Here is a 14,901-nt window from a genome sequence, read left to right on the forward strand (position 1 = left end):
AGCAAAAATGATATAAAATGATCTCTAGCAATTCCAGCAAGGTTTAGATTACATCAAGCTTACTGCACAAGAAAAAGAGCCTTGAAAGTTGAAACATTACTGACACAATTGCAGAATCAACTAAAAGATCTCAGGTGTTATTCTCCTCAAGCAAAGATGGTTGAAAATAACATTCAAAAAGTCCAACAAATTCATATGACATGTCAATTACTGCACTCGAAAAAGAGAAGCTTCAATCGAAACATTACTGAATAGAAAACTAAACGGATTGCTCTGAACAATTCAAAAAGAGATTCAGGATTCCTTCTTAAAACAGAGTTCATCCACTACAAAACTAGAGAATGCAACCATAAAAGATGAAGTTATTTTTATTATGTTAAAAAAAAATGCCCAGGATAAAGGTCAATGGGATTAGAAAGTGTAATCAGTGATACTAGTCTGTAGGGATGCCCAACGCTAATCAGAAGATATTAAGCAAAATACAACACGATCCACCAGAAACGTGAACCAAATATCACATCACAGAAGAGGAAAGAAAGAAGAATACAAGAGAACAACTACAATCCCATGAGACAATTAACATAAAATATGAGATCGAATTGCTAGCCAGCTAATAATTCTCGATAAAATTAATTTTGGCATACAAGATTAGTTAGGTTATCCTGCGGCCTGCCTTGTGCAGATATGAAGTAAACCAAAGCAAAACTTGGACTTGAGTTCATTTAAATTTACCTTGACTTGTAGAAAATACATTTGATAACTAGCATTTTATTTTACTTTTATCACTACTTATGAAAACTTTGGTGGCGTGACACAGAGCAATATCAAAAGTTAAGAAGAGCATAACATTAACGCAAAGTAGCATTTACAGTAGAAATGCTTGTTAAATTTGTTGCAGAGGAACCTAAGTTTATGCAAAATTGTAAATATTAAAATAACATTTATGTTATATAGAGAAAACGTTTTCCAGTTCCACTTTCACAGAGTCCACTCAGTAATTTAGGGAGTTGTGCCAATAGTAGAGGCCTCTGGTTCAATTCCCATTGCAGCACCAACTAATGCAATAGTGCATGCTTTACTCACAAAACTTATATGGCAAAGAATATTAACTGTACAGTCCACATGGATTTGATTTTCCTTCAATGAATTGGAAAGTTGTCAGACTCAAATTTAACTACTTTATAGGTAATATTTAACAGACTGATCATACCTTTCACTACCAAGATTGAAACACTATAACGATTTATCTTGACAAGGTCATTCAATACAACCACTCATCATTCCTGATTGTCAATGCTTGCTATATTTTTAAGGGATCGCATTCATTTTCTTGCAAGTAGAGAAACTAAAGACAGTATAGTACTTCACATAAGATATATGAAAATCTGCCCAACTTAAGAGACTAGAGTATGAACTCATGCACATTATCTTCAAGTCAGTATTTAACCTTTCCACATAATAGCAAAACACAGCTTGAAAGGGGGTACCTTAAAAAAAAAACACTTCAAATTTTAACACCTTCTAATCGGTTTCCAGACACAACAGTCAGGGATGTAAATCCCTGTTACCCAGATCATTAAGGATAGCTGCAATGCTGACACTACAGAATAATTTGTTACCCTTTGCAATTAAAATATCATAGAAACAGTTTTGCACAACATTCCAATGTCTTCAGAGGAGTGAGACTATCAACAGCATCTAAATGGGATCTTTGCATCAAGAATACTAGGAGACAGAATGTTACTATTTTGTTCAATGAAATCAAGCCATTCCACTCCAAGTTGTGTTGCATAAGGGATTTCAAGTACTTGTATTTTTATGATCCAAATGATAAAAGGAAATAGTATGGTATTATTAAAATTTATAAAATATGATAACTGTATACTAGAGATGAAATGAAGGTCATCCAGATTCTAGATTACAGGATGAATTTCTGCACAAGATATGGTCAAACTGGAAAATGTCATATGATCCACTCAACTGCAACTGATAAATGTATAAAGGGGTTGTTCATTGATCTGCAACTGCAACTCAAAAGGCTTACATGTCACTTATAACTAAAACTTGGTTATGGCTACATTAAGTTTAAGAGACTTATAACCTCTCCTCAAATCTAAAGCAATTCACTCATTTACAAAGTTGAAAAGATAGTGATGAAAACCAGTAAGGAACTAAGGAAACAAAATTTCGACTTTGTAAAATTCATGAACAAATTTGAAAGATTCAAAGTTAAAAGTGCAACTATGACAATGACTGGCATTCTATTCTTAATGATGATGAAGAAAACAAGTTTGTTAAATTCAGGTCCAAAGACCAACAAAACATCTCTCAATAAACCACCAAAAGTAAACCATAATAATTAAGAGATACAGAGATTGTTCTACAAGTTCCTGTTGAACAAGGAAATAGATATTGTCCACAAGTTTAATGATAAATAGAGCACTTATCTACAACAAGACAATGCCAATTACTTGTTTAGATTTAGCAAGTTTCCTGGCTATTAAATTCTTTGTTCAACAAGTCGATTATCACAATCCCAATGTTGTAATTAAATCACAGCTATTGCCAATCAGATTTCTCGATAAACCAAGGCTCTATGATATTTACAGATCACCAATTATTTAAGAGATTTTTAACAATATTATTTAATTTTGCCAATCCGATCTCCCAAAGACAAGTGAATGTAACTTAAAGCACTCAACAAGATTATGAGATTAGAGTTTGGTGTTTCAAATGCTTTGTGAGCAAGTTTGTTCGAGTGCAAGATTACGAGTTTTGAAACTCAGGATTAGTACTCTTATCATACGAAGGACTTCTCCAATGTTAAACAATGTAAACATTATGAATCAATGGAAGTATCTATGATACTTAAGTTCCTAAGTTATCAATGAGTAGTGATCCAACTGTGATGACAGCAGAAAATCAATTATGACAACAGTAAGTTTACAAATGACGAATGTGCCCAGAACTGTCCTAAATGCACAAATGACGAATGTGCCAATCTCTATCAATCTGCCCTTTCAAATGCTAAATAATCAATTGTAAGAGGTATATATGTCGAATAAGGAAATGCAACCCAAATAACGAAAAAGAGAACATTGAGCAATTCTTTCTAGTTCTATCATGTAAATTAACATGCTGCACAAACTAAATCACTAACTCCATTTAATTTATCAAAATGCTCGGAAGGAAAGCAATTTTCTGATAAAAAAAAAATAACACAAGTTTGAATACTGTACTAACCTTTGCCAAACTTTAGTTGATAAAATGAATCCAGGAGCAAACAGAGGATCTTCAACTCGGTGCCATTTACCCTGCTAAGTCTCTCTATTGTTTCATCTTTCAAGCCATCCTCAGTGACAGAATCATTCTGCTCTGCTGTTTCTTTAAATTCTTCATATTTTGAAATTGCTGAAATCCAGTCAAAGTCTTGCACTGCATTCCAGATGCAAGAAGAACCAACCGACTCTCATGTGTGTACACATACCAGCTGACATTGAATCGTCTTGTCTCCACAAACTTAAGACTATTTAACTGAACTTGCAATGAATATAGATCAAGTCCATTCGTCTTTACAAGTACTATATCACATGTTGGGCAGTCCGTCCAAAAGAAGCCCAGTATACACTCAGTTTCAACCTTGCACCGTAGATTGAATACTTTGGATGTTTCTCGATTGATAAATTCAACTTCTTGTTGAGATCGCTGTACACCTATAATTTTTCCATCCAAAGAATATCTAATAGATAAAACAGGTCCTTCATTTATTGTAACAACATTTGGAATACCCTCAGATGTAAACTGATTTGCTTGCCATGGAAATATCTGATTTGATGTTGAAGCAAGCAGTAACTTATTACCATCATCGTAGTGCAAACCCAAAACACCAGGAACGTTACATCTCAATGGTGGATTTTGAACATAAACATGAGATAAAGCACCAGACCCAGCTAAAGCGGGTCTGGACCGAGAGCTTGACCCACTATGTGGTCGAAACATGTCTTGAGCTGGTTTCTTCGAAATAACAGTAAAACCGACTCCTATAGCTCTTGAGTTAATAATGAAGTTTAGTCTTGGATAGCATACTCTAGATTAGAATTGAGAGCCACTTAATCATGATAAAAAGAGAGATTGCCTCCACATTCTTGAATTCTAGATCTTTGGAATCAAAATGCTAATTAACGCTTGCTCTTTAACACATTCTGCATACAAGTCTTCAATGCCAGGAACTCCTCTAGACACATATCACGCTCAACTTGTGGAACTCTTTTGCCACACAGCATCCATATTCCTTAACCTGAGGAGAACATTGTACCAGAATACGCTTGAGTGGAGATGCCCGAGGAGCTGCTCGGTCTGTCATTTATGCTCTGTAGGCATATCCATTGAATGCAAAGAATCATAATTCAATAACCTCAAATTGGATCAAACTCAGACATCCAAGTCGAACGCCCATCAAAATTCAGAAGACTTAATTCTCAGCTGACGGTCGAGTAATTACAATATAGTAGATCAATTGGTCAGCGATTGGATTTTCTCCGTGTCTCAGCAGACGCCAAAATCGAAATTTAAAGCGTAATTAATATTGTAAAATCCTCCCCGCACTTGAGTTGAAAAACGTATCTTATTCAGCTGCCGTTCAAGTACAGCGAGAAAAAAGGCATGTGTGTGTTTCGCCAATACAAAAGAGGAAGTGTGGCAAGACACCCTGTAGCATAACCCACGACCCAAACAAATAATGGGGCCCGAGGATTCTCATTTCTTGAGAGTGATAAAACAATAATGGAAGCCACTATCTGACTAACTGTTATGGTAAGTTCAATTGAAATCCAAAGTCCTGAATTCAATGGGCTCGCTCGTTGCTGGCGGCCATAGTTTCGTAAGTCAGCAGGTCTGGAAAAGGAGCTGCTTCTCAATGACGCAGATGAAGGAGGCAGTCGAGATGTTGCTTGTCTGCTTGTCGATGGTACCCCTTCCTGTGCATCCACGGCAGTTGCCACTTCACCTTGCGGAGTCACTGAAACCGCGGAGCTACCTGAATTTACATCTATAACAACATGCTCTTGACCTGATAACTAGACATATGCTCCATGAGTAAAGGACGCCTGTCACTAAAGCTTTCAGAATCTCCGTCTGTGGGACCAGCAGCCATTGAAGTTGTTCGATGCCTTTAAAGACATACAGAAGCCAGAAATAGCGGATGTGCTCCGCTTCTCAAAGCTTCTATCCTTTATTTGAAGTATTTTTCAAATGTGTTGACTTCTAAGCAAGCAACAAATTCAATTACTGTGTCTTGTCGTCGCAAGCATCCCCTAGACCGAGGCAACAACATCCGCGAATGGTGAACTTTCCTATGCAGGAAATTTTTTTCACGGATTCCTCACAAAGAAAACCTTTATGAAAATAACAAAATCTCGGCCCAAAATCACCACGTGTTCATCTTGCATACAAGTCAAACCCTCCTATTGGCATCCCTTGCGAATTTCCGAATCAATTTTCGCAGCGTCAACTCTGAAATTTCAATAGAATTCCCGTTCGAGAATAATTCCGAATAGAGTCTTTTTTTTTTTTAAACTCTGAACGCGTGGAACTTAAAATCCAGAGATTATTCACCACACAGCACCTCCGAATATAGAAGAATACGGCGCACAAAGGCTGCTGCGGCCTGCTAAACGTTTTTTTTTTAACTCTGAACGCGTGGAACTTAAAATCCAGAGATTATTCACCACACAGCACCTCCGAATATAGAAGAATACGGCGCACAAACGCTGCTGCGGCCTGCTAAACGTTGTCGCATCCTTGAAAGGCAAAACGAGACAATTTTCACTGGGTTTTTACCCTAATTCCCGTCAAATGCACCGCTTGTGGCCGCAGAAAAGCGAAAAAATAATACTTGAACTACACTAATTCTGGCCATATTTCAAAGCAACCGTACCAAGTCCGAATCTGCTTCGCCCCTCCGACCAAATATAGCTCAAATTCCAAATACCTTGTTATTGAGGAATTGGCTCCGAAAGTCGCGTATACTGCCTCCGAATGAAGACGGTCACGAACAAGATTTTCCAGGGTTTCAAGCATTCCACGACAGCCACTTCAGCTTTCCGTTTTTGCCGTTCATCGTCCTCGCAGGGAATACTGAGACATGTTGGGCAGTGAATCGAAGCAACCACAAAATTGCGTAGGGCCTCTTAGGTCGCAGGGTTTGAACGAACGCTCTGATACCATATGTAGTGACCTAGCTAATTAAAGAGCCATTATTGATTTGTAGAAATACTTACCTGGCCTGCTATTGCTGTTGCGGTGAGGGTGCTTCAAAACTGCTCCCGCTTTCTCATTACCGAATAACCAAAACCACCCAGCCAAATCGAGTATACCTAGATACTCGACCCAGTATGCTTCTCAACTGATGCATACCGTTCCCCCGTGCCCAGAAACTTCAAAACAAGTAAGGCTCACATACCAGTATGTGTAATTTTCCTCTCCTTCCTCCTCCAACAGCACCTTCCTCCTCCTATGGCATCCGCATCATTTTCCTTTCTACTCCCAGCAAATACCCTCACAGCGAATACACTCACAGGGCAAGAACCCCCCCCTTCTCTGCCCTCGACCTCTCCTTATATACCCTTTAATGACGGTGGTTGCTCCCTCCACCTATGAGCCCACCGCTTCTTTCTCAATGACACCTCTTAACATGCAAAATCGAATTTCATCCTCAAGATATTTTAACATGTGCCATTTCACTTTGACTATACTTTTTATATGTTTAATTAAAGTCTTAAGTCATATGCTTAATTATTTGTCCTATGCTTTATTTTGACTTAGATTATCCCTTTTATAATTCATTCATATACTTTATTTTAAATTTCTTAAATAGATAATTATATAACCTGATTTTAAGGCTTTACATAATTCCTTACATTTATTTTCTTTATAACCCTTTTCTTTTACTTTATACTTTTAAACTTAATATCATTGGTGAGCACTCATTAATCATGAGGCATTAAGAAATATGTGCTGATGGTTAAATGCGACTTTTCTATATGAAGGGGTGAGTTAGGATATTTAATATTTTAGGTAACTTAGAATATAGTTAATAGTGCAGTGCATGCGATACATGCATATGTAGCTATCATATGCATGCATCGTATGCATGCTAATATTCTCGTGCTCTCTATTTTAACGATGGGTCATTACAGTGTCTCTGGTGCCTCCTTCGTGTCTGAGAGCGAGAGCTTTGCTGCGTTCTCCAATTTGCAGCTTCGAGCAGCTGGCCAGCGTATGCGTTCAGGCTCTTGGCAATCGAACAGGAGGGAAAACACTTGGAGATGGGTGTGAGTGTGTTTTGTTTGTATGGCCCAAAAAACGCAATTTTTTTTAACAGTTTGCTTGTGTATATTCTCTGACGGCGGACAGAGAACGGCTCAGCCGTAATACTACCCAGCTGTTGGGCCCGTATGTATCACCTTGTATGCTTTCAGGCATATACAGTAAGAATCTGGACCTGATTCCTCCTCACGTCAAACATGTAGAATTACTGCCTGTGTAGAATGATGCATGAAGCTTGATGCCATAAAACCTTATTATAGTGCCTCAGGACAGAGATTTATATGAGGTTTCAGACAGTCAACAATGCTACACTGCAAGCCGGCTCAGAACTGTATCAAGTACTTAGGGTTTGTCTTTGCCATTTTAGAATGTCTTCATGATTGAATATTTCAAGCCATAGGTACTGAGCACGCTGGAGCAATTTCGATTTAGACCTTTTGCACTTGTTGGCTGGGCAGCTGCAATAAAAGAGGAAAAATAAAACCCTAATTTTAAATCTGTGTATAGAGCAAAAATTGAAACCCTAGATCAGCTTGATTAATTTACAGATTTTGGCCCCTTAACAGCCAGATTCAGCAATAAGAACAAGAGTATTTTAAAGAACAAAAATTTCAGATTTTCACTATGAAGAACTTCAGAAAATCGCTCATGCAAATTAGGAAAAAATAAACTGAATGATAGACCCAGGATCAAATCCAACTGGGCTCAGCAAAAAATGCTTGTGGGAGTTGGCTGGTTCAGCCGAGAACTTCCCCAAACGCCCACCAATCTTCTTCGGTAAGGGTTTTCTGCACAGCTCAGAACAACCATCAGTAAAGAGGGCAAAAATGCTGCTAGATCTCAAAAAGTAATGGAGATACCTGCCATTACTTCAGAAACCCTAACACCATTCAAACCCTAGCAAGTGAACAAGATACCTGTGCTCACAATACTCTACAATAAGCTATTATTAATGGCTGAAAAATAAAATATGCAGAAACTAAATTAGCTCACAGCACTTCCAGAGGTAACACCAACTAGATTTGGACCCCAAAGTCTTCTTTTATTAACCAGAAACAGATTACAAGGGAGCTTCTTCAGTACACGACTCACAGATCCAATGATCTGAAATGACCCCTAGCACCCTACTTAAAGGAAATGATCCCAACGGCTAGTTCGAGTGATCTATGTCGAAATGATCTCGACCGTCGATGAGGATCAAGACATCTCTTAATCTCATCCGTCGAAATTGTTAACTTATTATTAAAAATAATATTTTGCATGCATTCACTCAAAATATTATTATTTTATTATTTAGGGTTTTTGCTTTATTTTATAATTTTTTATTATTTTTTTATTTATTTCATTTTTTAATTTTTTAATTTTTATTTATTTTATTATTTTATTTATTTTCTTAAATGGATCATCGAACTAAGCCTTTGGAAACATCACCTAGGACTCATGAGGGGATTTAAAACATTTTCCAACCCTCAAGACACATTACATCATGACTTTTACAATTTACATCTTAAGGGGGAAAACCCCTTTATCATAGACCCTCATTAATCACCCAGTTTCTGCGACACAACTATAATCTAGCAGATTAACACACTAGGATTCTCCTAAAGTTCTAATAACAAAATGCATCCCGGCTTTGGGGTCAGGCTGAAGGAAAACTCTGACGATCATAGATCGGTGAGACGAAAAACCTTCCGGGACGTAGATTATCATTAGAAAGTTAGGTCCACCTAGGCAATTTATATACATGACTCAGATCTGCTAAGATTATTTACAATTCATACATGCAGACTGGGTTTACAATTAAAAAGATCAAGCTGCTGATGACTGCAGGATGGCACGGACACGTCGATCAGGTGCTACCCCTTTTTGCAAAGAAAAAGGGGGGGGGGTACTGCATGGGTAGTTGACCGGTAGTGGTCAACAGGATTCACTGTCTTTGCCCCTCTCACATCTGCGTCCCTTCTGGCTCAAACTCTTCTTTCTTTCTCTGTCGTTGCAGCTGGATAACTCTCGATCTGCCAAGGAACTCACTGCTCTGGTGTGTTCCTCCATCTACCCATCGACTTCTTCTTATAACCTCCAGTTGGGACTCCAATGGCCAAGATTAAAACTTAGTCAATAGATGAGATTATTTCCTAGTTGATCCGTGTGAGTTTCTAGAGAAATCTCACCTTCCTCAATTAATTGTTGTTAATTAATCATTTTCGCTAAGTTAAACTTAGGAAAAATTACTGATTAATTAACTTAATTAAGGCATTTGTAGGTGGATTTTCTTGAAACCTTTTTGGGGTTCTAGAGTCCTAGTGTTTCTTAGCCTCTCTGACAACTGTCGAGACTAAAACACCATCTGATGCTACAAAAACTAACAACCTACACTACAGGGCTCTTCTTATGTTATGGAAAATAGTTACAGGTTTTCCAGAGATTAGGGTGGCGCAGGAAGGATTGTGTAAAGTGTGTGCACTTGGAAAGCAAGCCAAGGCTTCATTTCTTCACAATGAGACTAGGTCTAAGGGAGTGCTAGACTTGGTGCACTTAGACATTTGTGGTCCTATGTCTATGGATTCGATCATAGGGTCTTTGTACTTTGTGGCATTCATAGATAATTTTTTTAGGAAGACTTGGATCTACTTCCTGAAGACCAAGGGAGAGGTCTTCGGTAGGTTGCAATAGTTCAACGCTCTTGTGGAGAACCAAACCAAGAAGAAGATTAAGATGCTGAGACCAGATAATGGGGGCGAGTATACCTCTAATGAGTTCCGGGATTTTTGTAGGGTAGCAAGGATTAAGAAGGAGCTCACAGTACCTTACAATCCTCAGCACAGTAGGGTTGCAAGAGGAAGAATAGGACCTTAATGGAGGTAACAAGAGCATTGATCTATGACCAGGAATTGGCTATGTTTTTGTGGGCCTGCGATATAACTATTTATGTGCAGAACATGAGTCCTCACAAGACATTGGAGGATGTGACTCCTGAGGAGATGTTTACAAGAGTGAAACTGAATGTTGTTGGAATTTCTAAGTCTACCTGTTAGAAATCTTTCGTGTAGTTTCTGATTTATTTCTTCCTACTTGTTTTGTTAATTAACAAGTTATTTACCATGTAAATACTGAAAAATAAATATGAGTATAGTCTCAACACATATAGATCATCAACTAAAGGAAAAAAAATCACACAAGTGACAGTTATTTTTGGACTAATGTCCCTGGAAAAACCCAATGCGGGAAAACCAGTGCAGCTATGTGAGGGTTTTATTATTAAGTAGTTTTAGAATACAATCTGGGTGCCAGAAATGGCTCACCCAACAGAGAATGCCCTCGGCAGTAGTACCTCTCAGTCGGAGACAAATATCAACCTGAATCTGCCCCACGAAATATCCCAGCGTTAACCTCTAGGGTCTGCGTCAACCTCTCTGGACCAGCGTCTGCCCAGTGTCAGCCTCTCTGTCCTAGCGTTAGACTCTCTGGGCTCTGCGTCAGCTTCTGTAGCCTCTGCGTCTCCCATGCTGGCCCTCCTCAGGCTCTGCGCAGCTCCTGGCTACCTCTGCGTGGCCTCTAGCTACTTCTGCATGGCCTCTAGTTGGCTCTGCGTCAACCCTCTCCCGGCTTCTACGCTGATGCTCCCGGTACTATCTCTGCCTCTCTGCTACTGCATTCACTGCCCCTCAATTGCAACTCTGATCACTCCTTTGATTTCCTCAGCAAGCCCTGCCCCAAAAAATCGAATTCTTGATCAACTCGATGTGTTCTCTAAGTGACCCTCAAGCCTCCTCTTATACTTTTTTCGTTGACCATTCAACAACTGAGATTAAGTCCCTAATCAATAGCTAAGATTAGATCTGACTTGATCCATGACTTTTGGACCATTCTAACTCAATTTTATATTAATTCACATTAATATTTTATTTTTCCCTAAGTTTAGACTTAGGGACTCCATTAAAAGTATTAATTATTTTAATATCTCCCAAACTAGTTAGATTCTGCCCAAACCATTTCTGGTTATTGGAGATCTCACGTGCTTTAGCCTCTCCACCAATTTTCAAGGCTAGAGCACATCCGATGCTACCCCAAATCAAAACTCCCTCTTAGCGAGGACTGTGCTCTAGTAATACTCCTCATTGAGCATCACCCTGATCATCCGGCATCAGTCCTTGTGCTGATGCTAAGCTTGCTTCCCAACATCCTTTGCGTTGCTGCATTATGTACTGCTACCCATGGCCCTGCCACAGCCACTGCTGCATCTGTACAACAACTCCCTCTGCATTCGTGTTGCTGCCCATGGCCCTGCCACTGCCACTGCTGCATCTGCACTGCAACCCCTCTCATCATGCTTCATCGTGCTGCCCATAGCACTGCCATTGCTAACTGCTGCACTGCAACTCAGTTACTAAGAAGTAAGTAACTGATCTCCCAACTCTGACATCTCTGTCAGGCTAGAAACACTCCCGATGTTGAAGCTCCCTCTATCACTGACAAGTGCTCCCTCTCTGACCTCTGTGTTGCTGCAACAACTCTGTGCATCTCGCACTGTTGCCTCACGCTGTCCCAGACCTCCTGCACCGTGGCTCCCTCTGTCGCTCCATACGCATCCATTTCTACCGACATCCGCTAGTCCTGCTACTCCTTTTCGGGGCTCCCATAGCAAGGTATAATCCAAGAGGTTGGGTACCTGGAGGATCCTTCCTCTCATCGCCTGTAGTTCGTCTAACTACAACTCGATGTCTCCCCACTTCCTCTCAAGTGGCGTATGAGCACTCATGGTAGAGTCATCATTTGTCTCCACTTCTTTCTCCGCCCTTGTTGGCACAACCTTGGTCTCAGATGCCTCTCCCTTGCTCTTCTTCGTCGGACGCTGGCTCACATAGTGACCTAGTTCTCCATAGTGGAAGCATTTGACCTTGGAGAGGTCCTTCTTCTGTTTCTCCTGCTTTCCCTCAGATGCTAGGGCAGGTTCCTCCTCTTCCTCCTTCTTGATTCTAACCCCCTTGTCGCTGCGTCCCACCTTGGTTAGCCTTTTGATCTCTTCTTGACGAAGAGCCGCCCACAGTTCCTCCCAATCTGGAAGGGTCGACCTGCCCAATATGCTCTGGACAAATACCTCCCAATCCTCTGACATTGCGTTCAATGCGGTCCTCACCATCATCTCCTTATCCAACATGGCCCCTATGGAAGTCAGCTGATCTCGATCTCCTTCAATTGATCGAGGAAGGTGTCTATCTGTTCTCCCTTCTGCATCTGGTATGGCCGCAGTTGATTTTCTAGTAGCATCTTCCTCTCCACGGAAGTATGCTGATACATCGCATTTGCCGTGTCCTTTTCAGCAATATGTGTTACTACATGGTCCTTGACCCCGTCAAGGATGATGCTCTTGGCCCTCGCCATTTCCTCCTCGTACTTTTCGTTCTCAGCCGGGTCAACTGGGATAACTATCGTGTTCAAGGCAAAGTGCTTGAGACGATTCCTGTCTAGAATGGACAAGATTGTGGCCTTCCAGACTACGAAGTTTGAGGCTCTGTCCAGTCTGTCCTGATCTCTTACCCCATTCATTGCCATTTCGCTGCTCCTCTTTCGACTCTTTCGAGTCTCTCTAATTCCCTCTTGGAAGTTCTCGGTGTGACTCCCTCTGAACCTCGATTTCCCTCCTAGAAACCCCTCTGCCAATGTTGACATGCCCTTACTCCAATCGTTAGTGCAGTTGCACCACTGATCCAGATTTCTTGGCTTGAAATCCTTGGTAGCAACACCCTCCTGCTTGGTCTTGCCCTGTTAGGTACTGTTCTGACCACAGTACCCCACTAGCTTCACTCCGCAACTTACCCACAGCCTCCTATGCCCTAGCAAATTGAAGGTTAGAGCCTCTAGGCTCTGCGCAATCCTGGCACCAGCGAAACCCTCACCTCCTGGCCACGGGTGTCAATCCTTCCTCACTGAGAAAGATGACCGGGCACTTCATAGGTCAGGTCTGCTCCTTTCTGTCACTGCGTTGATCCTCTTCCCGGCTCGAACTGATGATGCAGGCACTGCGTCATCCCTTCCTTGCTGCTTTTTCGCTAGGAACTACTTCTGTCACTCGGAACAACTGTTTTTGCTGCTTCTGCTCTGCTCAGCTGATGCCCTCGGTTATCCTGTGATCTACAACCACCCTCTGATACCATGTTGGAATTTCTAAGTCTAACTGTTAGAAATCCTTCTTGTACTTTCTAATTTATTTCTTCCTATTCGTTCTGTTAATTAACAAGTTATTTACCATGTAAATACTGAAAAATAAATACAAATATAGTCTCAACACATACAAATCATCAACTGAAGGAAAAACAAGCACACAAGTGACATTGTTATTTTTGGACTAATGTCCCCAGAAAAACCCAATGCGGGAAAACCAATGCAGCAATCAGAGGGTTTTATTATTAAGTAGTTTTGGAATACAATCTGGGTGCCAGAAATGGCTCACCCAACAGAGAATGCCCTCGGCAGTAGTACCTCTCAGTGGGAGACAGATATCAGCCCCAATCTGCCCCACGAAATCTCCCAATGTCAACCTCTAGGGTCTGCGTCAACCTCTTTGGACCAGCATCAGCCTCTCTGGCCTAGCGTCAGCCTTTCTGGGCTTTGCGTTAGCTTTTGGAGCTTTTGCTTCTCCCATGCTGGCCCTCCTCAGGCTCTGCGCAACTCCTGGCTGCCTCTAGCTACTTCTGCATGGCCTCTAGCTAGCTTTGCGTCAACCCTCTCCCAGCTTCTACGCTGATGCTCCCGGTACTATCTCTGCCTCTTTGATACTGCATTCACTGCCCCTCAGCTGCAACTCTGGTTACTCCTTCGATTTCCTCAGCAAGCCTTGCCCCAGAAAATCGAATTCTTGATCAACTCGATGTGTTCTCCAAGTGACCCTCAAGCCTCCTCTTGTACTTTTTTTGTTGACAATTCAACGATCGAGATTAAGTCCCTAATCAACGACTAAGATTAGATCTGGCTTGATCCATGACTTTTGGACCATTCTAACTCAGTTTTATATTAATTCACATTCACATTTTATTTTTCCCTAAATTTAAACTTAGGGACTCCATTAAAAATATTAATTATTTTAATATCTCCCAAATTGGTTAGAAGCCTCTCCACCAATTTTCAAGGCTAGAGCACATCCGATGCTAGCCCAAATCAACAAATGTGAGTCATTTGCACATCTTCGGTAGTCCAGTGTATGTCCATGTTCCCATGGAGAAGAGGACTAGGCTGAAGCCCTTGTCAGAAAGGGGTGTATTTGTGGGCTATTGTGAGGTCTCAAAATCCTACTAAGTCTACGTTCCAGGATAGAGGAAAGTAATGATCAGTTGGGATGTCAGAGTTGATGAGGGAAAAACCTTTAGGAGGTCTCACTAGAGAGAGCTAGCAATGGTAGAGGATCGGGAATGAGAGCTTCCTAAGGTCAGGTAGGGACCAACAACACCAACTGCAGGGACACAACCTGTAGATCTGGAGGAGGAGCAAGATGTTCCTTCAAGCTCTACCAAGAGGAGGCCTCAATGGACTGAATAGACCTTGAGAGATGCTGAGGAGCAACATGTGGAGGCTCTTAGC

At 40.8% G+C, this 14,901-nt stretch overlaps 2 protein-coding genes across 4 annotated transcripts in view; one reads left to right on the forward strand and one right to left on the reverse strand.

The window, feature by feature from the left end:
• The window catches only part of LOC149234834 (Plastid-lipid associated protein PAP / fibrillin family protein), a 197,822-nt gene that overhangs the window by 88,039 nt on the left and 94,882 nt on the right, over positions 1-14,901 (forward strand). The window lies entirely within an intron of this gene.
• On the reverse strand, positions 3,320-5,035 carry LOC149234835 (uncharacterized). Of its 2 annotated transcripts, none has more exons than XM_089371958.1 (2): positions 4,415-5,035; positions 3,320-4,297 (listed from the first exon to the last, which is right to left on the reverse strand). In XM_089371958.1, exon 2 carries the CDS (start codon positions 3,997-3,999, stop codon positions 3,343-3,345), a length of 657 nt encoding a protein of 218 aa, XP_089228084.1. In that variant the 5' UTR covers positions 4,000-4,297; positions 4,415-5,035; the 3' UTR covers positions 3,320-3,342. The 2 variants fall into 2 exon arrangements, with proteins under 2 accessions (XP_089228084.1, XP_089228083.1); XM_089371957.1 differs by having other exon boundaries at positions 3,320-4,370; positions 4,415-4,656.

This window comes from Pinus tabuliformis, chromosome 8 (assembly GCF_031772625.1).
Source record: "Pinus tabuliformis cultivar Carrire ecotype Pingquan chromosome 8, CPIR1, whole genome shotgun sequence".
Classification (NCBI taxonomy): Eukaryota; Viridiplantae; Streptophyta; class Pinopsida; order Pinales; family Pinaceae; genus Pinus; species Pinus tabuliformis.